General features: G+C 42.9%; 1 protein-coding gene across 8 annotated transcripts; it reads left to right on the top strand.

Moving 5' to 3' along the window:
• The first annotated feature begins 3,521 nt into the window (after positions 1 to 3,521).
• On the top strand, positions 3,522 to 24,815 carry LOC146665100 (uncharacterized). Of its 8 annotated transcripts, none has more exons than XM_085412557.1 (10): positions 4,397 to 4,527; positions 4,690 to 4,834; positions 11,340 to 11,657; positions 15,836 to 15,910; positions 16,463 to 16,765; positions 17,755 to 17,872; positions 18,332 to 18,608; positions 18,692 to 18,823; positions 20,481 to 20,593; positions 22,636 to 24,815. In XM_085412557.1, exons 2-10 carry the CDS (start codon positions 4,783 to 4,785, stop codon positions 22,646 to 22,648), a joined length of 1,401 nt encoding a protein of 466 aa, XP_085268683.1. In that variant the 5' UTR covers positions 4,397 to 4,527; positions 4,690 to 4,782; the 3' UTR covers positions 22,649 to 24,815. The 8 variants fall into 8 exon arrangements, with proteins under 8 accessions (XP_085268688.1, XP_085268683.1, XP_085268682.1 ...); XM_085412556.1 differs by having other exon boundaries at positions 4,419 to 4,527; positions 4,687 to 4,834; XM_085412560.1 differs by lacking the exon at positions 4,397 to 4,527 and adding an exon at positions 5,009 to 5,163 and having other exon boundaries at positions 4,534 to 4,834.
• The last annotated feature ends 2,269 nt before the right edge of the window (positions 24,816 to 27,084 follow it).

Here is a 27,084-nt window from a genome sequence, read left to right as displayed (position 1 = left end):
TCTGGTGTCGTTCGTGCATTGACTGAAATTATGGGAAAGTTCTGACCTCTCTGCTAACTTCTTCGGTGATTTACGTAGACTGCTCTGGCAGCACTGGGCCCTTCCTATTTCCTGTTTATGGTGTCATGGAAACAGGCCATGTTCCCTTCCTCTGCTTTTGCACTATAACATGAAAATGTAGCCTGCATCTGGAAACGAGCCACAGTCTCATAATAGAGCCAGCGTGAGATCTGCAGCCCCCGTGACGCTGCAGTGTCTAAAACCAGAATTAGAACCTCCAGCGATTAATTCATAGAAATAGAAAGTTCCAGATTTATGGAGGCATTTATCATCAAGGTCTTCATATAAATCTCCTCTTAAAATGCCCTAATTCAAAGGCACCTCCAATTTCCTTTAGTTGCTAAGCAACCATAGAGCGCCACAGTGATGCTTGGAGTTAAAGGCTGGCAGCCCAGTGGTGTAAAGTCGATTGTGGGGGTGAATCACTGTCTTTTATGGCTCTGAGGTTCCATTACACGGCCTGCAGACAATGACAATGATACACTATCATTGCAGAGTAATTATACGTCCTGTTGATCCCTCTGGTGTATCCGCAAGCAATTTATGCCAGCTCAATGGCTGTAGTGAGGTTTCTGCTGGTTGACCAGTGCCACAGGACCAGCAGTTGGTCATTATGATCATTTTTGAGAAATTTAACAAGCTGTTGGGCAGTTGCTAGATCTGTGAAAACAACAAAAAAGTGTTTTTTTGATAGTGTGTTTTTAATTTGCCATCAATGCTTGCAAAGTTCCTTTTAAGGTCGGCATGACACTTGTGATAGCTCTTCTCGGCGCAGCTGCGTCTGTGTTAGGTTTATTTTGGTTTGTGATTTAACTGCTGTTAAAAATGTGCTTTGGACCCATTTTGACTCCCACCCTGTAACTCCAAACAATGTCTTTACTTTAAATAAATGAGTGAATTTTAACTGAAATTTCTTATTTGCACTTCTTGCCCAAATGCTGAGGAGTATTTGTGCATACGTAATTAATTTTATAATGTGTGCTTGATTTGTTTTTAATACTTCTGCAAGTCTAGACTCATCAGACTGTTATTGTTGACATTGTGATGATTATTTCACCAGATGTGTGATGTGGTGCCAAGCGTTTGTGTGGGCAAGAACAGTGTAAAGGCTTCGCTGGCAACGGACCACCATGTCTGAGATTTCTGGAGTGATGCACTGGATGGAGTGAAAGGCTCTTATGCATACTAATAAAATCAGCAATCCTATGACTGTGTAGCGTATGAGGCTTATGCGTGTAACACGGAATTGGATCCACATCTTATAACACTTAATGTAAATATTGTGCACGAGTACTCTTGACTTGACTAATAAATATAATAACCATTTATAGTGACATTTTCTGAATTTATTGCCAAAATATTCACTAAAGTTATAAAAAATACAACTCTATAGACTTTTTAAAATACAGTTTTAACTTCAAATTGTGGCTCTATACTATCCTTGGTACCCTGTTAAGTAAGTATAACTTACTCCTCTTAAGTTGAGGTTACTTTTTCTTTGAGTCATCAATTTTGCATTTTCCTTTTTTTAAAGTAAAGCCAGCTCATTAAATTTTACAGTGTAGTCCTCTAGTGCTCGGTGCATTGCGGTACACAGTGTTTCAGCTTACAGCGCTGGTGAAAAACATCTACATGCCCCAGATCTGCCCAGAGTTTAATGTTATTTACCAGGCCACCTCTAAAGCTGGTTTTAAAGGTACAGAAGCATCCAATGGAAGCATTAGCAGATTTTCAATAACATGTGGTTTGTCTTTATTTTCTAGCTTCACCACTAATCACCTCTCTGTATTTTGCAGCACCCAGCTGACAAATAAAATTAGTGACTGTTAAACAGGGCAGTACTTAGTGCGTAATCTATTAAGGAATGTCCACCAGTTAAGGACCTCTTTTATGCTACAGCCTCACGGTTGTGTGGAGGGGGGGTACAAAGGTTACAGACGCACGTCATTACAAATCACAAATGTTAATAGCTGAAAACAGTAGGATTTTTTTCTCTGGGGACCACAGCTGTGTACGTATGTTTATGGAAATTTTGCAGCAAATCAAATGAGTTGGTAGTGAGACATGCTCTCAGTCATTGCATGAATTCTTCATGTTGTTATGCACGTTTTTATGTAAATCCTTTGTCAACGCTCGTATTCAGTCGCTACACTAATGCAAGATGCTTAATGTGATGCCGCATATGAGGAATAGTAAGAAATAAGGGGCTTCTGGACGTGTGTGTGTGCATGTTTGTGCGTATCTGTTCTTTTGCTTCATGCCAAATATAGGCTCGCATTCCTGACGTCTGCACTGTGGCTGTGGGCACAGTAACTTGTTGAATCTGGACAAGACAAAGACCACAGTCTGAGCAGATTGGACAGATTCCCTTCATGTGACCTCACACTCTGTAGGACTGCTCTCTGCAGCAGAACAAACAACTCATCTCTAACAGTTTCACTGCAGGACGACCAGATCTTGATCAACAGGCACTCGTAGAGACATTTGCTGCAATAAAATGCTCGCGATTTCCCACCAAACAACATTTCTGAGTGATTTTTAAGCCTCTAACAGTGCAGCAGTCAGCGCTATCCTCACTGCAGCTTCATGGCTGAGTCTGTGGGGCCTGTGGTGAGGCAGGTACATGACATCGATCTGGTTCAACTTTCTACTAAAAATATTTTGACCAAGGTTTGACAGTATCTGCATTTCCTCTTTGGCACTTCTACTTTGCAGCCCGGCTGCTTCTGCCACACTAGAGTGACATTCGTGGATTGAAGCCAGACATTGTCAGCTCATTATCAACACCCTGTCATGTGTTGTCAGCCTGCGCTTTCCACAGCTCTCCCTTCCTGTGTATGTGTGTGTGTCTGTGTGGGGGGTGTTATTGTGTGTGGTGAGGAGACTGTGGGATGACTTAAGAGCTGAAAGATGTCTCCCTGCTCAGGCTCCTTGTCTGAGGATTAAGGCTGCCCGAGAAAAGCTGCACAAGGAAGTAAAGGAAGTGCTTACAAGGAGACATCGGTCTTTTCCAGTTTTTGTTTTTTTTCTTCCTATCCCTTGTTTTGTGTTGTCGACCTCTCAGAAATCACTTGCTGTTCATTACAGATACAAACAACAGGAACATGCTGCTACTCAGACACGGGTTTTCTGCTTCCTTCTATTTCCGTTCCGCTACAGTTTTTTGTGCCTTTTTTAAACACATTTCCTCTTTCAGATGCTGCCAGATTGCACATGAGAGTGCATGTGTCAAACGTTGTGTGTGCATCTTCTGTCTGCAAAGCACTTCCTGGTTCCTGACAGTGCAGTGTTAGAAATATCCCCCTCCTGGGCCAGGGAACGGTTAAGCCTGGCCCCCCATTCCTTTCCTCTTCTTTTTCTCTCTCTCTCTGTCTGCTGACATATTTTCAGGCTTTCACGCCACACCTCAAATCTCTGGCTCCTTACTGCACAGAAGTTGCCAGATGTGATGGCAGCTGAAACTGAGTGTGAGAAAGTGTGTGTGTGTGTGTGAGAGAGAGAGAAACTGTGTGTATGGGTGGTGGTGGGGGGCTGAAAGACAGACGGAGAGACAAAAAAAGCTGTGTGTGTGAAAGTTGTGATGAAAATTGAGCGAGTGGTGTTATGGTTGAGATGATGTATATATTTATAGCATAAGTGACACTGTTCATTAGCAGCGAGCGAGAGAGAGAGAGTCAGCAAGGGGAGGGGAGGAAATGAACAATGGAGGGGAAATGATCAGTAATCTGCGACGCTAGCTGTCAGCCTCCACTGCAACAGCCTGTCTGGATTCTGGATCTCATTATAGGTAAATTCATTTGGCTTTGGGGCCACGGCCAAAATATGCTCAAGTAATTGAGAGAGACAGAGAGAGTGTATGTGAGTGTAAATGTGTGCACAAAAAAGGGAAGCACGGGTCGGTGTTTTATTATAAGTAGGATTTGCATATATCTTGGTTCTGTGATTGTCTGAACTACTTTTAATGCATTGCCAGTGATGCCTTTCACACTACCTGTTATTAGGGCTTCTAAAAATGAATCACCAAGATTCCAACTAAAGCTAACATTTAGCAAGCTAGTCTAAAGCATCACCACACACATTTGGACCTGTGAAAAGACTTTTGAAAAAAGGGGGCCTTGGTGATCATTGTTGTCCGCGTCTGTGCGTAGATCTGCGTCCCAGCCTCGATGATCGTGAATCCGTAAACAAATGTAAAAAGTCAGCAAATGCAAAAGGGGCACAAGTGGAGGCATTGGTGAGAAGGATGGTGCAGAAAAAAAGGAGTGCAAACATAGTAAACAGAGCCTGAAGGGAGAGAGAGCATGTGAAAGACAGAGAGAGAGAGAGGGCAGGGAGACGGAGCTTGCCATCTGGAAAACAGCATCTTTCCCTGCGCTCCGCTCCTCCCCTCTTCTTCCCTCTCGGCATCTCTCCCACGCTCCAGAGCCCAGCCTTCAGCTCCCGGGATCTTTCCCAAACTCTCCCGAGGTACGGGCGGTTTGTGTGTGCATGCGCGCGTGTGTTTGCGTGTGCCAAGTTTGTGAGATTCGAAGCCTGCGCGCGCGCGCGCGTGCTGTACGAGTACTTGACACGCGATCAGTACTTTCCGTGTGTTTGTCTCCCTCCTCTCCTCTCCTCTCCGCGCAGCAGCAGCGGCCGCTGAGGTGGGCGTGCGGACCCTCTGACCCTCTCTCGCCCACTCTTCCTCCGTCTCTCCCTCTTCGCAGCAGCGACAGGGGGGCTATGGATGGACTGCGTTTACCTCCACTCATAGAGGAGGCTTTGGACTCCACAGGTCTGTGTGCTGCTGTGTTGTCAGTGTGTGTTCATCTGCGACTCCGCGTAGCTGGATACAGCCGTGTGGCGGTGTTTTTTTCCACTACAGATTATATAGACAGCGATCAGCCGGGGAAAAGGTAGATGGTTAATGTTTATCTCTCTCTCTCTTTTCTTTTTCTTTTTTTCAAAGAAAGAGCATGCTCTCTAAAAGTGAGTGATGTAAAGTGGGCAGGATGTGGAACGGGAGAAGGGTGGTCTGGTGTCGAGGTGTTTACTGTGGGAGCGTGTTTCTAAAGAGCTGCAGTCGAGCTGACAGACTGACTGAGTGAGTGAGTGGACAGCACGGTAAGATACGGCATCTGTGGACGTTTGATGGAGGCGACACGCTGCCAGGTAACGATTTGCTGGCAGCCAAAGGCAGGAAATAATTTAGGCCTAGCGTTTAGCACTGTTGAATTTGTTGCATATGTTATCCCGATGGAGAACTGATGGAATCTGGAGTCATGCAGAGCTGGGTGTTATTTTTGTTAAAGATTGAATCTCTCTCATGTTTTACACAGATTATCATCTGCGGAGGAATGAGACGTTGTTTTAGTGCACATAGTGGCTTGGAGCAGATGAGCAGCTGCACTTAGGCTTGCTTGGTAACTTCATTCCACTGAAAGTTGCTGCATGACAGCGAACACAATGCATCTTTATTTTATGTTTTCGCCTCAGATAGAATTAGTACTGTTCAACTATGCAGAGAAAATGTGTGGTATTTCTCTCTCTCTTTCCATGATTCTCAATGAGGAAGGAGTATGTGTTTTGCAGATAGAGTGGCCCTGTGTGTGTGTGTGTGTGGACGCTGGAAGGAGGATGTTTATTGGTGTGGAGGGGCTCGGAGAAACAGACACATACACAGGTCAGCAGTTTGCTCAGAGTCAGGTTTCCTTTTCCTCTGTTAATGTCCTAAAAGTGAACTTTCAGGAGCAAGGACTGGGTGGCTCATTTCTTTTAATATGCTCACCATAGATGCCCGTAGACTTATCGAACCACTTGCATTTGTGAGCAGTTTTGTTTATTACATTTGTTGTGCTGAAGCCTGATCGCCGTAACGCGGATGCTGTCTCAGGAGAAATCCTTCCTTACCTAACAAGCTTGTTCCTGTTATCTAGCCTCTTAACTCCAGGGACTCTTTTATTTTTTTTCCTTTCATCACAACCTGAGGCATGTTTTTAAAGCTGGGAATTCAGTGCTCGTGACGGCCAACACTGAGCTTATGGTGGTGTCAGGGCTGACTTCTGGAGAATAAAAAGACCTAGAAAGTGGATTGAGCTGAGTTGATAAGTGATATAGTTTTGAATTATGTACCTTTGGGGGATCTAAAGGGATTTAAGTGCATTTATTGTGCCCTGGCTGAGGTCAGCCCTAACTCTCAGCATAAGTCTGGGTTCTTCAAAAAAGCAATTTTATTAAAAATCAACAGCATTTCTCTGGTTTTTGCACTTTTGCTGAGGATTAATTCTACGCTGCCTTGCCACATCTACCAACAGAGATTGCAGATGCTCCTGTGCAAACACATGCTGCCGCCGAGCAAGATCACAGGCACATCTGACATTTACAAGGTGTCTGCATACGATGCCGCCACTGGCCACCATATTGTTCCTCCCTCCTACTTGCACGAGCTGCCGAACACTTCTCTCTCCATCCTTCTCTCAGCTTTTCCCACTCAGTATCTCGTCCCCCTCTTTCAGATGGAATCCTTTGCTCTCTTCAGCACCCACGCACCCTCCAACACACACACACACACACACACACACACACACACACACACACACACACACACACACACACACACACACACACACACACACACACAAACCTTTTGCACCTGCCAGCGCGTCAGCCCACGCAGCATTTCTCTCCTGTTCTTTCTCTCCAGTGTTGTGCCCTCATGCTGCAAAAATTCACATCAGCAGTGATACTCCCCAAAGATACACAAACAGAATTTCTCTCAGCTCTCCGGAACTAATAAACAGCAAAGTTGCTGCCTTGGACAAACTTTGTAGATGTGGGAGCTGCTTAGACCTTTGAGAAAACCAAAAAACCAAAAAGCCAAGAACAACAAACGAAAACAAATCTCGCATGCTTTTCTGTCCTCAAGCATCCCTGATCCCTGTTTCTCACTGTCACATGTTCCCCCCACCCACTTCTCTGGTCTCTCTCACCAGACTTAAGTGCTTCATTTAAAAAAATAGGGGGGAAAAAGGGCTCTTAAGGCACTCTGCAGGTCCCTGGCTAAACCAAGTGTGCCATGTGTGCTTTACTCTTACTCGGCTGTATAATGGAAAAATTCTTAAAACTTTCAAGTGAATGGAGAAGGTTCATGAACTCCCGCAGCTCCTTCTTTCAGCCCCCCTCCCGCCCCCATGGCTTTAACTTTTTGTTTCCCTCGCAGAAATGCTTGGCATTGTCAACCTATCATTAGCGCACCCTTCCTCGTGCTCTGGATTTATCTTTTTTGAATTTTGGCAGATACACAGTGAGCTGTGGTATCCCCTATTTTTCAAAATAAGACCTAAGTGATTAAAAAAAAGCTTTCCATAGTGATTGCTTTGCTGGGGGTGGTGGTTTGGGGGGAGGGTTCATTTGTGATGAAATGGGTTATAACTGCATGACTTGTTTTCCGTTCTTCTTCTGATGCTATTCAAACCCCTAATGGAATAGCTATGCAACAAGCTTATGCACACACTGCACCACCACAGATTCGTATTGAAAACCCCCCCCCCAAAAAACACACATTCCCTGAATAAATCACCTACAGCATGCACACACTGACACAGATTTTGTGCGTACTCATCTAATGAGGCCAAATTATAGCACATCCTGCGATGCTTTTCTATTCCATTGACCCACTTTCCCTTATTCCCCTTTGAAAGCGCAAATACGAATTTTCCATTTAAATAACAGAACGGCTGATTAAGTCGCTTCAACTTTCTTTTCTTCTCCTGCTGCTGTTGTTCCTCACTCTCCCTGGACTTTTCAGCCTCTGAAGTGCAGTACAGAGAGAGAGCAAGGGAAAGAGATAAACTCACTTTAACCTCACAAGACCTCCACCTCTGTCGCTTGCTGCTCATCTGGAGTCTCCACGCAGCTTGAAAGCAGTGCATCTCATATGATGGTGACCTCACCGTGTGGGCTTCGTGACAGTGCACCTGATACAGTTGCACAGACTCTTCTCTGGGGGGGGTAAAGGAAAGGTTTCTATGGAAAGCAAAGCAGTGGACCAAAATACAGCTTTATCACCATGGTGATTCTCTATATGTTGAAGCTCTGGGTTGTTGGTGTGCTGACCAAGGGTGCATGGTGGATGTGGAGATGCGTGGGGTTAACGTCGTAAATCTTTCTCCTTCCTTGTGTGTCTCTAATTGTTTTTTCCCCGTCTCCCTTTCACATATGCTCCTACGGTGGCTCCTTGTTATTTCAGCTCCCCCTCCCTCCTCTGTATTATGTGTTGCTGAGGAAGTGTGCCAGTGCAGGGAAAAAGCTACAACATCAGAGCAGGGCTGATTTCAAAGCTGGGGTAGGAGGGGGTGTTGTGCATTATGCATGGCCTCCTACACGTACATCCGTCACACACACACACACACACACACACACACACACACACACACACACACACACACACACACACACACACACACACAGAGCAGATCACAGACATATATGATCATAAATACAGTATGTTGTGTATATAGACTCATCAGAAGTGGGGATCTCACTACACATGTATGCGTGCTCATATTCTATGTATTTACACACATGCAAAACCAAAGAGAAGTGGTCACTCTTGGCGTGTATTCATATGCAAATGCAAACTCTTGAGGCATATGCACAAATGAACCACTGACACCGCAGCACACACCTGTTTGCTCAGTCTCAACACACCCAGGACACGACACCCGTAGACAGCCTCCTCCAGCGCCGCCTTTCAGCGAGCAGTCGTTTCTTTTATTGGCTGATTTGACTCCAGATGTTCCTAACTACCTAACTAGCAGTCAATTCATTTAACTAGCAGCAATAGGGAGAGACTATTCTCTCGAAAGCACTTTGCTCCACATTTCCTATTATATTACACCTGATTGCATGAAGCGGTATCATTAAAGATAAAGACTGTAAAAAAAAAAGGTGAGCGCATAAATGCTGTTTTTTCCAGTAAATTCCTGTCTACTTAATTAGACTGCGAGGCTGAGCTTCAGATTTCGCTGCCCGTCCCTCACCCACCCCTCTGCTGGCTAAAAATCCCCGCTCTGCTCTTCAATTTTGCAAAGTGCAATTTTCATTATGCTCCACGCTCCATCGCAGAATGCCAAATCAGAAGCAAAACAAAAAGGCTGGTGTTGACACATTAAATGTTTGAATTAAATCTCAGGCAGCCTTTTTGAGATGCTGACAAAGACTACTTGGCTCTGCCTGTTGCCTCTCTTCTAAAGTGGCACAGTGTGTATACCAACATACTCAGAGTGCTGTGCTGCAGTGTGATTATGAAAGAATGTGTTGTGCATAGATAAAAGGCGTCCTCTCCCCGGAGCTGTTGCACTGCTCCTGAGATGACACCGCTGTCCGTCGCCTGCTCTTGTATGTGCGCGGCGTCCATGTCTAATGCAATCCCAGCGTGACTAAAAGAAAAAATCAAGCACAGTGGAGTGAGCACAGGTGTCACTGCAGCTGATTTGGCTGCATAATGTGCTCGATATTCACCCACAAGGTGAGAAGATTAAGCTTCTTTTAAGAGCGATACGATGAGTAGAAAGGTGAAAGGTGGTGGTAAGGGTTTGCACACGATGCATCATGCAAAGCCAGACTCTTTCTCCTAAATATACCTAAAAAGTGTTTTTTTTAAAGTGAGGACAATAATGACCGTCTATACAGAATAGACATTTACAAAAGAAAACACTTGATCCAAAGCCTTTTGGAGTTGCCTACCATGAGCTCAACATATCCTGTAAGAGATTTGGATGTGAGTGATATTCAGTGGGAAGCCTTTTGTCTCTTGATGGCCTTTAGCCGCCCCTGGCTATACAAGCAGCTCCGGCTAAAACTCCCCGCCACAGAGCTCCGTCTCTCTCTTTCTTTATGACTAACTCGTTACACCAGCATCAAAGTTTAATGACAAAATAGCCCTGCGCTCATGAAACCTCTCGCATGCCTCTCAGGGGCCGCATTGTTTAAATTAACATCATTATGAGACAGGAAGGAATAAGGCTGTCACAGATGCATGATAAAATATGCTGTGATGTACACGGTTACATCTAGCGAGCAGAGAAAAAGAAAGAAAAAATAATTAGCACAAGAACCGGAAGCATCCCCAGAGCCGAGATTACACCGGTGAGCATCGCTCTTAATTAGGGTAGATCTTTAGTTAATGCTTTATTCCGTCCCCTGCTGCAGCCTTCTTCTTTTTTCTCATCACGTCTCTCCATCTTCTGTCCCTCAGTGAACACTATTCCCCCTCTCCCATCCTCACATTGCTTTCTGAGTACAAACAGCAATTTTTGGCCACTTGGAGACCACTCAGACATGAATGCGCAGTACTACATATTGATTTATTTCTGAGAAGGACTTGACCCAGGAGGGCATGCTGTTGAGAAGTGAGAGTGAAAGGATATTAGGTCAGTGTGTGTTTGCGTGTGTGTGTAATGCAAGAAGAACTGCCGGGGATGCCTTCTCTTCTGAACTGCTCTGACTTTGTCTCAGTAGCTGCAGCGAGACAAAGAGCTGTAATGCAAAATCAAGTTCACTCTTATTGGTCTGCCTCATATATAATGTCTCATTTTTGGTTTTAGAGCTTCTGATTGGGCCTGAGCTTATTACTGAGCGAAATCTTTTAAGAAGAAGGCAAAAATGTGACACAAGAGCACGTGAAAGAGCTGTGTGTCACATCTCTCTTACTATGAGTGGTAGCTCTGTTGTTGTGGACTTTGAGGTGCATTGCTGAGTGGTGAGTCATAGCGATTGCTTCACCTCCCCACTTCTGTTTCCGCATTGTGTCAGCTAACCTGCTCCACCTGCTGGCCAAACATTTAAATCCACAGTGCGGATACAAGGATGCGTGTGCCATAAACACAACGAAGCTTGAAATGCGGTGAATAAAGAGAAATATGTTGCGTGTGAATGCTGCTACATTAACATCTGCTTATTACAAAATTCTGACATTTTAAGGCACGTGTGATTTTCTTCCTTTAATCAGTGGAATCGCTCAAGAAAAAGGATTGCGTCTTAGAGTTAATCACAAAAGAGGATTTTCAGTTATATTGTGGGATTGAACAGCTACGCTTAAATCAGAGTGAACAGGATGTGATGTACAAAGAAGTCGGTGCCACTTTAATCACAAGATGGTGCTGTTGATTCGGGGGAGAAGAGACCATTTGCTCTGCAGCCAAGCGTGACTGAGTTTTTAGGCGATGACAGATGGGTTTGTCACCTGTAAGGCTCTCCATCCCTTTTCCTTCTCGTAATGTCTGCCATCTCTCTACCAGATGACCCCTGTGATCTGAAAGCCGAGAGCAGCCCCAATATGGACAACGAGATAACCGCCAAGGAGCGAGGAGTCCTGGAGGAGAACAACGAGAAAGAGGAGATGGACCAGGAGAGATCTCAGGAGGAAGAGGGGGAAGAAAAGAAATTGAAAGAGGAGGAAGGTGAAGGGGAGGAGAAGAGGAAGAAGGAGCAAGAGTCGCTGACTGAGGAGCAGGAGCTGGAGGAGCTCAGGGCGCAGGTGCTGCAGCTGCTGCTGGAGCTGGAGGAGGCCAGAGAGACCTCCAACAAACATCAGGAGAGCTTCCACGAGCTGCAAGGTGAGAACTCTAGCCTTGAATACCTCTAGGACTGTATCCCTTAACTGTAATATGTATGTTCATTATTTAATACCTTTAACTATTAATTTATTAACATTAACATTAAAGCATCTCCCATAAAAATCAATGCAAATGCACTAATCATCCATCAACATGCATTAATTCTGTAACATTTTTTCTGGCATTTATAGAATATGCTGACTGCCATGATAGTCCCCGTTCTAACATTTCTATCTGTCATGTTCAGTCACAACTGGAATCGGTAACAAAAGCTGAATAAAAAGCACGTCACATTTGAACACACGTAGGTAATAAAACACAAATAGCTGGGCCTCTTTCGCCGATTTCTCTTCATAAAATAATTTTTCCTTCTTTTAATTCTGGGACAGCTTTGCAAAAAGCAATGCTACACCAAGCGCTTTGCTTAGAAATGAATCTACATTTTGCAATTAACCATCATTTTTCAAATCTGCAAATTGTTTGCCAGCGCCGCTCCTAAATCGCATTTACAAAAGCAATAACCCTGGGCTTTCATTCGTTACATTTCCAACACATGCATATTCAGTGAGTGGAAAAGAAAAATAATGGAAATAGCTAAGACCAACAAGCAAAGTTGAAAAAGAAAAAAAACCCTTTCATTTAATTGCGGCTAAATTTTCTGTGAGCTAAAAACGCTACCTAACATTTTTAACTAACCTTGTTTTTGGCCTTTCCCTCGCTGTGAAAAAAACTCTATTTGTGCTGTAAGACACATGATTATAAAATTCCTGTTACAATCTCAGCCTGAATTTTCTTCAGAGTACTTTTACATAAATGTTTGCACTATTTTTTCCCCTATTTCTACACTGATCAGTAGAAAAAACCCTCTCTTAACTTTGTACCTGAGGCATCCTTGTGAAATTTTGTTAGATACATATATAGAAGGCGAACTGTTTATATGTGGTTACAGACAGTCTGTTGCTCATAGTCATTAAGAAGAGCATAAGCTCATACCTTAGAAATGATGAGCATAATGCTCAGAGACACTAGCAGTGACTAAGGCCTTGGGTATGAGGTTACACTGAGCTCAGTGTGTGTGCGTTTATGAGTGTGTGCATTTAACAGTGTGTTATTCTTAGAGACATAGCATGGTGAGCTCAGCAGTTTGTCTGGCAGCGGGAGGAACCATTCCTCAGACAACTGCGCTCACACTGCGGGAAGTTTCTAGACGGAGTGTCTTAGACCTCAACCAGAATTCAGTATTGGTCGAGACCCTCTGGGAACAGTCAGCTGTTCGGTGCGTTGGCAGCTGATGCATGCAGATGCGGTTGTCTCGGTTTCGGGTTTCTACGCCCACACCAGTAATGATGTAGCTTGATGAATGGATTAATCTGAGGGCGTTAAAAACCAAATTTAAAATGGAAAAAGTTATAAATAATATTGATAACAATCTACTAACTGTAGCTTAAACATTATGAAAATAAAAAAGTGAGATTCTACATCCATGCAAGTGGCACTGTGAGGTGATACTGAACAGCTGATGTTCAGCAAGTAGATTGTTTATGAATTTCATGAGCTTGGTGAGAACATTCTGGGAAGCGACTGGTGAGTTTGGTGAAATGGCACAATGGCCTGTTATGGAGGGCTTCCTGTGTAGTCAGCGGTTATCTGTCTTTTTTAAGAAGTCACCCTCTGCTGAGAGAGGCCCAGTGCAGATAGATGAGACCTAAGTGACCCCAACCCTCTAAGAAGAGGCCAGCCCTTATCTTAGTTTTAGCCAGTGACTGGCTTGCTCCTCATTTCAAGCTTAAAGTTGGCTTATCACAGTCTTTTCCATTTGGTATGATAGTTTAACCGAACAAAATGTCACAATGCTAAGCTCCCTGTTTAAACACAAAACATGTTATATTGTTAAAGCTAAATTGAATCAAAGACTTCTTTCAGTCACTGAACAGGACATAAGGAAAGCGAAACAGTGAAGCAGCAGGTGATCAAAAAACAGACAGACAATGTCTCAAAATCTCCAAATGAGATTTTGAGACATTTGAGACATGAGAGTTATCCAGCCCCAGTGATAATCACATGGACTTCAGAGACCAGCACTATCAAGCAGGAATAAGAGTCAGTAAAGAATTTCAGGGTTTAACTGAGTTTTCTGTATTACAAGGATCATTCATAATGAAGTATATTGCCAGGCAACTTACGCTATACCTACCTACCCTATTTTCAAACTTGTACTCGTTGACCTTATATAAAATTTGCAAGCAAGCCTTACCAGGTTGAATTATGTGTTTATATTTACTCTCACACCATTTAATGCAACCGGGTTGCTGCTTAAATAGTAAGGCTAAAACTGGCTTATACAGAAAAGAAGCAGCTACTCACATTTAGGCAGCGAGTGAATTCAGACGTATTTTTAGTCAGATCTTCCCGTGCACATTTTTTCCAACTTTCCTCCCGGCTTTAAATAGATTTTATTCAGGCCGTCTCACGCTTTTCCAGTCTTGCTGACCACCAAATCACTTAAAACGCATACACATGCTAGTACAGCACTTTTCCTATCACACACACTCACACACCTCTCCTTTGGCTGCAGCAACTGTGCATTTGGCGTGTATGATGAGTTTTCTAATTTTATAGTTTGCTCTTATTTTGTAAAATATTCCTGCGTGCTGCCAGCAGACTGGTCACCTTCTGCCAATGCCTTTTTATGTGAATAGATTGGAAAACTCAGGGTTGATAGCCACCTTTTGCGTGACTGCATAGCAGGAACCCAAACGTTGGGGTATGAAAATATACCCCGGGTCTGTTGGTCTTGCTTCATATTACAGACCGCAGGTGTTGGTGATCAGGCGCCTGGAGGGGTGCCGCAGATAGACCTGAAACACTCTTCCAAGCAGCAGCCTGAAGTCAGTGGGCATAACAGGCACTTTACATGTTTAGGTTCTTATGCAGGACACAACACAACGAAGAAGGCATTTGATCTGAAATTTGATCTGTAGATAACTCACTGCCATTAAGTACACAAGCCACAAGAAGGCTAAGGCGTCCTCCAGCAGATGGTACATCCCCCACAGAGACCCTGATCTTAGCAACATGGAGTCACCCTGGGATTACACAAAGAGACACAAGCAATTAAGGAATGTGGCAACTTTTCCAAAACACTTGGAGCAACCCACTTGTTTCCAAAAATGTATAGAAGAAGTTGTACTAATGAAAGGTGCACCAAATACTGATTAAAAAAAACCCTTTTTTTACAATTAAATTGTACTTGTGAAAGTACTTTGTGTGTGTGCATGTTTTTTTACAAGTATCTTAATTCACTCTAAGTGTTTATAATTTAGCCATCGATCCATTATCTTCCATTATCTTTATTGTGGATTGGATGGAGCCTATCCCAGCTACCATAGGGCGAGAGGCCGGGTACACCCTGGACAGATCGCCAGTTTGTCGCAGGACTAACACATAGAGACATCTCACCATTCAGCTTACATTACCCCATGGGTAATTAACCCAATTAACATAAAGGAGGTTTCTTCCTGTTAAAAGGGAGTTTTTCATCCCCACTGTCACCATGTGCTTGCTCATAGGGGGTCGTCTGATTTTTGGAGTTTTATCTCTATTATTTTAGGGCCTTGACCTTAGAATTTAAAGCACCTTGAGCCAGTTGTTGTGGTTTGGTGCCATGTAAATAAAACTGAATTGAATGGACATATGATTTGATTTAAGAATACGCTCTCGCTATCCTTCTAGCTCCTCTTGCTGCTATATAAAAGCCATCAGTGAATCTGCCTGAAGTATGTGGCAGAAAACATTTGGCATGAGACATACTGATAGGGACCAAAAATAAACAGAAATTCAAAAATAGCAGCAAACCAAAAGCTGTGAAACTGGCAGCCAAAACACTCTGTGTTATTTTTCTACTGCTATCTGTTAAGTTTAGAAGAGAATTTTCCAATGAAAAGGATCATTAGGAACTCGCATACCAGAAAGAAAAATCCTGCTAAGTAATATTGACGGTCTGCTCACGTACTGTTCATTGCTTTTAACAGAAGCAGACATACAAAGCTGCTTGTGTCATCCAGTCATGCCTCAAGGTTGAACAGCTTATCAAGTTGTCATCTTTCTTCTTTTGGCCTGCTGCACTTTTTCCCTCTTATCTCACTACACACTCCTGACTCCCCGTCTCTCCTCTTCAGGTCTGTTGGAGGATGAGCGTCTGGCAAGTGCCCATCAGGCTGAGGCATTCACACGGCAGATCCAGAATCTGCAAGGTATCAACACAATATGCCTAAAGATCTCTAAAATAACATTTTGTGTCATTTTTTCCCCTTGGATTAAAAAAATCAAAAGTTTTACATCCCTCAGTGCTTAAGGTCTCTGCAGATTTTGATCTTTAAGCTGCTAATTTATTAGCTTGACTTCTGTTTCATGCTACCACTTATGCAGATTTTTTGTTCTCAAAGACAGAAAATCAGAAGGGAAATTTTTTTTTTTTTAAGTTGCGAGGTGGAGAAAACTCTCCATTCCTGAAATGACTAAACTAATAATCCCAACCTGACCCTGAATAAAAAGCATGCCAGTTACCATCAGTTACATCAGCTCCTCTTTCAAACAGCACCCGCACAGACACACACACACAGGCGTATGCAAGTGCACACTAACCACCTACACACACAAACACACACAGGCCCACTACTGCAAAGCCTCAGGTGAGATCATACATATACACCCATACTGACACTGCAGTCTCACCCACACATCTGCCATAAAGAAAACCTAACGTTCTCCTCCTCCTCCTCTTCCTCTTCCCCCGCTTGCCACAGCCCAGCTGCGCTCTGTGCAGGAGGAGATGTACAGCCTGGAGGAGGAGAAGGAGAGCGAGCTGGCCGAGGCCCAGGAGGAGCTGCGCACGGCTCAGGAGGAGGTGCTCCTGCTCCAGCAGGCCGCTGAGGAGGCAGCGGCGGAGAGGGAGAACGACATCGCCTCACTGCAGGAAGAGCTGTGTCGCCGGCGGGCCGAGCTCCAGCGCCTAAGTGAAGAAACCCAGGAGTACGAGCTGGAGATAACCACGCTCAGGGCCGAAATCAGCATGAAGAGCCAGCGCAGGGAGGCTGAGAGGAGAGAGGGTGAGGGATGAGGAAAAGGGGGGGGGGGGGACAGATGTCAGAGAAGAAGTGACGTTGCATCACGTGTGTCTTATTAGGTTCTTAGTTACCCAAGTCATTGTAGTCTTACAAACTTGAGAAAAAAAGGCGACTGGTCATCTTTAAGTTTGTGAATTTAACCCTACTAGGCATTAAATCCACCTTTTTTCTCCATCTTAACTCATGTGAGGTAGGACATGAGAAGTAGTAGGTCAATGACCACCTCTCACAGGAACAACCCCCAGTAGGGGTTAAATACCTGGGACTCTTACTGAAGCCTCTTGGATTAGAGGTGAAAACATCTTCACAAGCTTAAAAATAAAGTTTTCTTCTTTCTTCAAGCTTTTAAGTTTAGCACAAAAAGCCTGTGATCAGTCTTTGCACGAGGATGGTCTCGTTCCCTCACAGCATGTTAGTAAACTGCAGTCAAGAACATCTGTCACTGGCGGGTTCAGTAAATGCTACAAAATAGGATTGCTGGGAGTTGAAAAGGGAGTGACATGTGTGTGTATATTCAGAATACCAGGGACATGAGGTCACGACAGGGAGGGACCCACACTTCCAGCGCATGATGTCACCGCTGGGGTCTGGAGCTGGGTGGGACCGAGGGTGGGGGGAACATCACCCAAAATGCACAAACATTATTGGTGAAAATGGCTTTTCTGCTTCAGTTCTTGCACTTACTAAAACATTTGTAAGCCTTAAAGGAACTGCCAGTCGGATTTTGATATCAGTGAGACAGAGCTGGCATGGATGTGTCATCCTGCTGCCAATCCAGGCTAAGCTAACCAGCTGCTGGTTGTCGCTTCATCTTCAGCAGACAGATATGAGATTGTTCCAAAGCTTCTCGTGCTCTGACAAGAGAGCGGATGACTAAAATTTACGTTTTACACTGTCTGTACTATAAAGATGTGTAGGAGTATACAATGTCGTTTTAAACATCCTCATATGTGCCCTTCTTGCTCCGACAGGTGACGTTGACCTGCTAAAGGAGGAGTGCCGTATGCTGAGGGAGGAGTGTCAGACCCTGAAGGAGGACAACAGACGGCTCTCCGAGAGGCTGCAGCTGCTGCAAAGACAGAGGACATGGTGAGAGGTCAACGACTGCTCGCTCGTCAGCTGTGCTCACTGGATCAGCTGGAGGGGATACCCTCTGGTATCACTAGCTCCCATCACAGCACCGACCACCTGTTTAAGCACTTCAGTAAAGTTGTAGCATGATATGAGGGATTACACATAAGCAATTAAGAATTAAGAATGCCTTTGAATTGTAAGGTTGTTCTATATGATGAGCATTTGCCAATATTGTCTGGCCATTTACTGGGAAATTGAAAAGAATAGTTGTTACTGTGCTATAGGGTGTAAATATTTTAACTTCAGGTTTAAATGTATGTGTAGCTGACAAGCAGGTTGACAAAACAGTGTCACCATTTGATATCAACATTTCTTCTAAGGGTTAACACATCCTCCCATCCTCCCGTTTTTACAATAAGAAATAAAAAAAATGGTAGAAGCCGGTTAATTTGAAGCCGCTTTTTGATCTCGCAGCTCTAGCGTCTACCTGTCGCTGAAAGAGGAAGACGCGGGGGAGGGCACAGAGGGAAAGGAGATGGAGACCGGCTCAGATGAGGTCATGACAGAGAGCTACATGACCATGGCCCAGTCTGAGAACTGTCGTCTGGTGGACGCCTCCATCCAGAAGAACATCTCATTCGATGGGAAGCCGATGACGCCGACGAGCTGGACCGGAGGGATCGGGGAGATCTTCTCGCTGAGAGACCAGCTGAAACAGGCTGAGGAGAAGGCCTCACAAGTTCAGAGAGAGGTACAGTGCCCTGCTTTGCTAGAAAGTGGCACAGATTTGGTACACGTTATTCTTCTGATTCTTTTGGCCTCTGTGTCCTCCAGTGTGAGGGTCTGAAGATGGAGCTGCAGGAGTTGCAGGTACTGTATGACAGCAGTCAGAGGGAGAGGGCAGAGCTGGAGGAGGAGCTGCAGCGCTGCAAGGCAGAGCTGGAGAAGCTGTCGGGGGGGACGCAGGTGAGGAACCGCAGAGCTCAAGCCCATCACGGGACAAACTATAATAAAAGTATAGCGCCGGCATCAGCAGAGCAACTGATTGAAAAGCTGCACAGCTTTCTGCGATTACTAATAATATATTTAGTAGATATTTATCATCGCTTTCTGAACTTGTTTTTAAATGATATGAATTTATTCTAAAAGCAATATTCCAGTTACACAATGAAGAAAATGTAAAGTTGTTTTTGTTGTTGTTGTTTGCAGTCACACTATCTACTAACACATAACGAACCTCACATTGCTCCTCACTGTATCCTGTGTCTGTTGAGCCCACTTTTTTATGTGTCCCATACTGCAGCGATACATGTGTTGATATGAGCTGACCTGGCCTGTCAGCCCATATCAGTATTTACTGTGTGCTTTGGGCTGGGGAACGTTCCCCCCACTGTGTCTGTGTCCTGACTGCTCAGTTAGAGCAATGCTTAAATACTGTTGTTTGACAAAAACACAAAATCTCTAATAAAACGCATTCAGGCGCCTTGGAGCTAATGCACTTTATACCACTGAAGCATATAAGCAGACTTGAGATCTTTTTAAAACAGTAAATGTAATTAAGCTGCTTTTTTTTTCTTGTTTAGACTTTTTATTTAATACCAGACTGGTTTCTCTTCCTTCTAATAAAGTTACATATGAAAAATCTAAATGAAATGAAATGAAAGTGAACACAATTCATGCCATATTCATTTAAAGCGCGACTATTCTTACATAATAAGTACTTGAAAGCATCCAGCATGGTTTGTACATTGAACTATGAGTTATAACTTCTCAGTTCAATGTATTTTTCATGACCTCTCAGCCTTCCAGGTGCCACTGAATGAAAGCATAGGTTGTGATTTCCATTGCAAAGCTCCCGAGGAATTAGAATGCACTGACGGTAGAACAGTCTGTGCTTTCACCTGCATTGCCATGCAAAGACAGTCGCTACTCTGAAAGTCGAGTATTATCAAGTTTTAAAAAGAGCGCATAAAAACTCAGTGAAAAATCTAAACAAAACCTCAGAATTTGGATCATATGCTTGCGATGGTTGAAATCATCCAGTGAAAACAGAACTGTGTTTTGTCTGCAACAGCCATGATGAGATGTCTCCACATCGTGTCAAACTGTCTACCCGTGCCTGTCTCTGATGCTGTCCTTGTTCTCTGAATGTCCATGACCTCTCAGCCTGTTTGACGACAAATTTCTTACGACTTACGAACAATTTAACTTCAAAATGAGGATAGAGAGACTAATAAACCTTCATATGCTAAGTCCATCCTGCGTGCCTTTCCTTCTTTTTCTTTTCTTTTGCTAGCATGATATCACACGCAGCCAGGAAATGCCACACAGGACTGCTCACGCATACTCACACTGAGTTGATGTTTATGTCACCGTAAAGTTATGCATTGTTTGTTTAATAGGAAATATTAAATCACTCCATCACAGTCCTTCCCCCCGTATATCACAGCCACAGGCCATTTCACACTTAGAATTGAGTGATTTGTGTAGTGTAGTGGTGGTCCATTTGTGCCGTTGTCACACATCCTTATCTGTTTGTTTTATTATTTGGCTACGTCGCTCCATCATTCATTCATCCCCTTCATTGCCATGGTCCTTGTGTTTGTTTCTGTTCCCTCCTCAGAGATTCATCCATCCGTCTGAGCACGCTGTTCTCTCCATCCCCTTCATAGGAATGATTGTAATTGTGGCTGTGGTCTGGTGCTGGTTGTCGGAGCTGGCGTCCCAGAGAGCAAGGTATGGGAGGAGCTTATATCTGTCTGAAGCGTAATGCTACTTATGGTTCTCGCAAAATATGCTATGGATTAGTTCACCTAAATTACACAAAAAAAATTTCAATAATATGCTAAACGAAAGAAAAACAAGAGCACTCAGAGAGCGTAATCCCCCCTCCCCCAGAATGCAAGGGCTATACTAAAACTTTAAGGTTTTATGATGTCTTATTACAACATGCTGACATCAGCCTGCTTTTATAACAACAACTCTGATGTTTGACCTCAGACAAGGAAGCATTACATATTAAAATTGTGCATTTTATTATCTTTACCCAGATGATTGGAGCAGAACTGGCTGAAATCTTTGGCTTTTAAGCTGTAAAAACTTTTTTTAAGATATATTCTTGCGGCGTGTCATTTGCAAAACATTAAGCCGTCATTGAAAAAATGAAACATGTTGTACAGCTCTCTCCATGCCCTTTCATATGATATCTTACTCATTATAGTTTCATGAAATTTCTTTCAAGGTCAGCTTTGAAATCCTGGAGTTTCAAAGTGTTTAGCTGGCTCGCTGTGAGCTGTCTGGAGATGGGAGGGTTGCACGTCTAATTTGCTGACAATACGTAATTGGGTCAATAATAAATAAGCAGGTTTTTATGTGTTAGAGTCCTGACTTCAGCTGAGAGAAGGAAGAGGAAGAGCAAGATGTGGAAATAAGGGAGGAGAAAGTGCAATGGTGGAGGAGGAAAAAGACATAATGAAAATGAGGTGATAAAAATAAACATATACAAATGTTAAATGGTCATGTGTAAATATATATATTTGGATATTTGGGATCTTGAAATTAAAACGAACTTGCAAGGAGTACTACATAAAAAGTGATTAGGTGAAATGGCGCTGTCTGTCTTAGCCACTGTACTAAAGATGGCAGGGCTCGAAAAACTACTTAAAACTACTCTCCTTTATTCATAAATTGTGTAATATAACAACAGTCCACGGAATGATAGTGCATGGCTAATAAACCACACAGCTGACGAATGATCTTTGGAGGTATCAAAGATGAAATTTAAAGAATACAAGCATGTCCACACCTCGTTATGTTGGGAATCAGGTGTTTTCAGTTGCATTGCAAAGCAAATCGAGCAATGCAGTCTGGCTTTACAAACATTTGTGAAAAAATGGGCCAATCTAAAGAGCGTCTACTGTTAGATATGTAAAGTTACAGAGCAGGGTCAACAACACTCTGCTGACTCAATAACTGCAGAGCTCCAAACCTCCTCTGGCATTAATGTCAGCACATAAACTGCACCAGGAGCTTCATGGGATGGGTTTCCATGGCCGAGCAGCTCCTGTAGATGTAAAGTGTTGATAGCCTAGTGCTTTTAGTCCATACAGTCAGAAGTAAATATGTTTTTCTGTTATTTTGGTGAACTAATCCTTTATTTGTCAGGAATCTTTGTGTTTAGTTGTTATGGGAGAATATAAACTGAAGAAATTCCAAATACGGCCTTTAAAATCTGAAACACACTGAAAAACAGATAATATGAACCACTGTGGACCATTTATGAAAGGTCAACATGGGACGGGTGGGCAGTTTGGCAAAACTGAAAAACAAGAAATCTTTGAGCTTCACTGAATGAATAATGTAAAGAAAAAGCTCAACCATTTTATTGGGAAATATGATTTACCGCTTTCTTGCCAAGATTTAAATGAGAAGATTGTTACCATTTATTTGTGTCAAATGTGAAACTACAGCCAAATGATATTTAGCTTAAATTAGTATTTATTTTAAAATGTGGTTTGTAAATAGTGAGCTTTGGAGGTGTGAGTTGGTGTTTCCCTAACCAATTACCCCCTGATTTGTTTGCACTGACATTAAATCAGTAACAATCTTCTCATCTCAATCTCCTTTTTTTTTTCCCCATCTCAATCTCTGAGAGAAGCAATTGTGCCCATTTCCCTAAACGTGGAACTATTCTTTCTATAAGACATCTAGTTTGTATCTATTGGTGACAGTTAACCTCTGCTGACTCCTGACACTCTTCTTTTCGTGTCTTCCCTCAGGGGAGTGAGGTAGGTTGGAGCTCCATTGTGACTATCACTGCAGCCACAGCTGTGCTTCTAGTGATGACTAGCTTATTGAGAGCTCTCGTCCGATTCTGACTGGATGGGTAACAACCGCACGGGACGGACGTCTGCTTCAGACCAGCCCTCACGTCTCCTGCCATGTCTATATCGAGTCACCCGGAATGATCTAAATGTGATAGAAGTGACAACTTTGTAGTAGAAACACCTACGGGGAAACCTTTATCTCTAACGAGACGGTACTACATGCACGCACAGGCTGAGAAAGATGCGCCCGGCATCACTCAAGGCTGAAGACGACAATGAGCTGACCTGCAGACAGTGCACACAAGGACTGTCCTTTAAATGTATGCTAGTGCTGTGTCATTCCTCTTCTGTGCCAGTGAATATGATTTTTTTTTCTCTTTTAACAATGTGACAAATTATGTTTTTCAGTAGGATGTACTAAATTGGTTTTAGTTTATTTAACCATTATTTATTTATTTACTATTTAAACTGTTGTTAATAGGTGTCTCTGATCATAAGGACAAGCATTTGATTTGGAGTAATGCGCTGAAACCCCCAAAAGTGTACATAGCAGAAAGAATTGTTAACAATCAGTTACTGACCCCCCACCCACCCGCCAAAAAAACAATGCAATATATGCATGAACAAAAGTTAACAAGTCTTCATGAATTAGCAGTCTATCATATCTATTATTGTGTTATTTTGCCCTTAAGTTAGATATTAGACAGCCTTCATTACAAAGTCTGCAAGCATGAGAAGGCTGATTGTGGTCAGCCCCTCTTCACATTCCCCTTAATTTATCAATGAACCAACACACCAGGAGGTTAATGCAGAGCCACTTCACTTTGAAATACCCCAACAATATGATTTCTTGTTATGTACCAACATAATAAAGCAGCGTTAGGAGCAAATCCTGGTGGGGAGGGTCTATGTAGTCATTGTTTCGTATACTTTAAGCTAATGCTAATGTCATTGTGAAGGAATTCATGTTCGTTTTCCTCTGTAAGGCTTTAAACTGGCTTTTGAGTGTTTTGTTAGTGATTTTTTTAGGCGACTGCAGATTGTTCAAGGTACACAGTGTGAGAATGTCGACCTTCAGCTTTACCTACTACATGCTTTATGGGGGGAAAAACCCCTGCAGGTCTGATTACTACCAGTTGATATCCAGATATTGACAGATTATAACACTGATGCAGTGAAATGAGCGAGCACAGCTATTTCCGAAGGCATTACAGACGCAGTTATGGGTCCAAAATATGTAAATAAGAAAGTGTCAGAACGAGTTAGGCTAAGCATCAGTTAGGAAAAACTTATGTATCTATGGCAGGACTCTGTTTACATTTGTGATATATGTTATTTTCTTGGTGAAAAATCTTTTAGAACTGAAAACGGCATGCTAGAAAAACATAGAAGCACAAATATATAATTTATGTTGTTTATGTGGATTCTTTGTATTTCATGTATATAGATGTGACATATAGTACTATGGGAGAGATATTTCTTAAATCCATTTGTACTAGCTTTGTAGAAAGTCTACTCTATTTTGAAAGAGCATCGTATATTTGATAGCCGAAATATATGTCATTTTAATGTTCATTATTTATGGTGATGTCATTCAGGAGGATTGATAGCATCGCTTACCATTTTCAGTACCTCCGTGTCTAGAGGTGGTGTAGCCGTTGCATGCGTTTAGATTGCAGTTGACCGTAGGTGCCAGAAAGTGCAACTCCTGTTTCTTAAAACCTGTTGAGTTTCTGAAACGTATTGGAAGTTTTTTCTGAAGCCTCAACCTTCATTAGCAATGCCTGACAAGTTTTATTTCTGCATATGCACAAGAAAACAGAAAATGTGCCGCTGGACTGCAAATGTTGTCAGTGTCTGTTGGATCAATCGTACAATAGAAATGGAATTCGCATTACTTGCATTAGTATAGAATACTGTCTGATTTGATTCATGTGTCACTCACTCTGAGTTTCCTTCATGAATACTGACTGTTATCATAGTTTCACGAGCTTCTGTAACTGCAGTGTTTCTCGGCTTACTGCTTTACATTTGGATAGCATTGTTGTTTTCAATATAGTTGTGGCTATTTTGTTACACGGAGGTCTATTTTGCACTGTACACGACTTGAGAAAATAAATATACCCGACCCACATGATGTCTGAGAGCTTTATTTTTTCCTGGGTGGTGGCCTCACTCGGCATCAGTCACAAGGTATAAAGGTCTTACGGAATCCCATTCATGAAAACACAAGTCCAGCCTGAGTAAGAGCAGTCTCCCTGGTGGCGTCACATTACATGGGTTGTATGGATATTAATAAACTTCCTTCCAACGGCGTGACATAAGCTGACAGACATGGCTTCCTTACAGATGGCACAGAGGTTACACTCATGACTCCACTGCCACAGCTCATGGTTTACTGAGTTTGAGTGCATCCAATTATCTAAAAGTAGCCTACATGTGCAGCTCTATAGAAAACTAGTGCCGGTAAAACCCTTCACTGCACGGCTGTCTTTCACTTTTGGTTCACATGAAATTACTTTTCCAAGTTTCAAAATATTTCACTTCGGATTGTGAACCAGGTTTCTATTTTGCTCTGGCTCAGAGTTAGGGCTAAAGAAGTGTCAGATCCAGCAAAATTTAATCAGCTGGCCTTTGGCCTCAGGCCTATCTGTCCTGCAAATTCACCCCAAATCCCTTATTAAATATTTAATATATTCACCTGACAGACTAACAGGGAAAAGCTAATTAAAAAAGGTAGACCGCTGACTGTGATAGCAGCCATGGGCAATCTGGTGGAGATATAATGCCAACTCAACAGAGTCCAGGTCAACAGATCTTGCTCCGTGTTACGGTTCTTGCTTGAGTTTAGTTATTCACCATTCTTTATAGTTCCTTATAAAGATGGGAGCTGGAGTTGAACAAAAATAAGACACTTTATACCAACAAATTAAAGAAATACCATTGTAGAATTTGAATATTTGCAATGTTTTTAGTGATTAAAATGTAGAATAGTGCTCTGTTTTTTCTGTAAATTCTGATTCATTATTTAATTGTATTTTAAAAAATTATTATATTATGATTTGATTTTGTGTAAATATTCAGTGATGTTGTAATTTGTGCGAATATATATAATTTTTTTTTTTTTTTTTTTTTAAAGATTGTAGTTGAAGTATCAGTTCACTGTGCCTGTGTAAAACCCACTGACACAACTTTTCTGGACAATATTCTGGATGAAGCTTAAAAGAATGTGCATTTCTCCTGCAGTGCTATGGTCCACCATAGATTTAGCAGAGTAAAGTAACACTCCAGTGTCTCAGGGACACCTTGCTTCCATCATAAAGGAGAGAAATCCTCTGTTCAGAAAGAAACAAACTCACTTTGGTGTGCTTCGTGGTCAGCCCTGAGAGGTCCTGACAGGCTCTGACTCTTTCAGCTGCAGGAAAATGTCAAATTTACAGTAACTTCACAACATATGTCATTTATATGAAGCGCTGGAACACGTCGTTGTTGAGTGGAACAACAGTGTTAAAAGGTATCTTACTAGCAGGTGGGAGATCACCATGGGCACCCCGTGCTGTGTCCATACTGAGTATCTTGTAAATGCCATCTGCATGTGTCACAGTTATACTTACCTCCCACTACTTCATCAAGGCTGGTGCTGGCATCTGGTGTCACTGCCATGTCAGTGCTGAGTCACAGCACCACCACAATCCTTGAAGCCGCTGCAAGCCTGGTGTTTATTCTGACCTACTCATTTAGAATACAGATAATCAATTTTTCAGTGAGCTGATGCTGTCCACACACACACTCCCACTCTCTCTCTCACAAACACACTGTTCATCAGGTGCTGATATCGTGCTGTCACTGATCAGAGCTGGAGATGAAACTCTACTCATGTAGCTGGATAACCTTGACCCACAAAGGGGTTGGCTTTTAAAATTTGAAATTTGAAAGCTGAGAGAGACAATAACTCAAAACCATCATCTCACGAGCTTTTCTGAGCTTTGCTTGCCTGCACACAGATGTATTTCACTCAGTGGTGGCAGATAGCAGTCAACCCCACGTAATGCAGCGACTTCATCTTCACCTCTGTGACCTCATCCTTTAAGATGTTTTGTCCCAGGCCACAATGAGGGACTTTCAGGATGTAAAGCCCTACTTTTCTGTATCGTTAGAAAAAAAAAAAGAGCCATTGAGACACTCAGGGCACGTTTCATTTTCTTTTCTTAGTTCAGTGGTTCAGCCACTTGGACCCCGAGCTGCATAACACATTCACAACAATCGGCAAGCCCCAGCCGCCCCCCCTCAACAGCCCAAATAGGAGCGCCTAAAAATAAGCAGCATGCCACAACTGTTGCGCTGCCTAATGTCTGACCAATCACTGGCCCATCTTCCCCGTAAACCGACTCCCGTTATCCG

The sequence above is a fragment of the Rhamphochromis longiceps genome, linkage group LG7 (assembly GCF_057381845.1).
Source record: "Rhamphochromis longiceps isolate RC_006_pf linkage group LG7, R_longiceps_female_GT1.1, whole genome shotgun sequence".
NCBI lineage: Eukaryota > Metazoa > Chordata > Actinopteri > Cichliformes > Cichlidae > Rhamphochromis > Rhamphochromis longiceps.
This window is presented reverse-complemented; position numbering and strand designations above follow the sequence as displayed.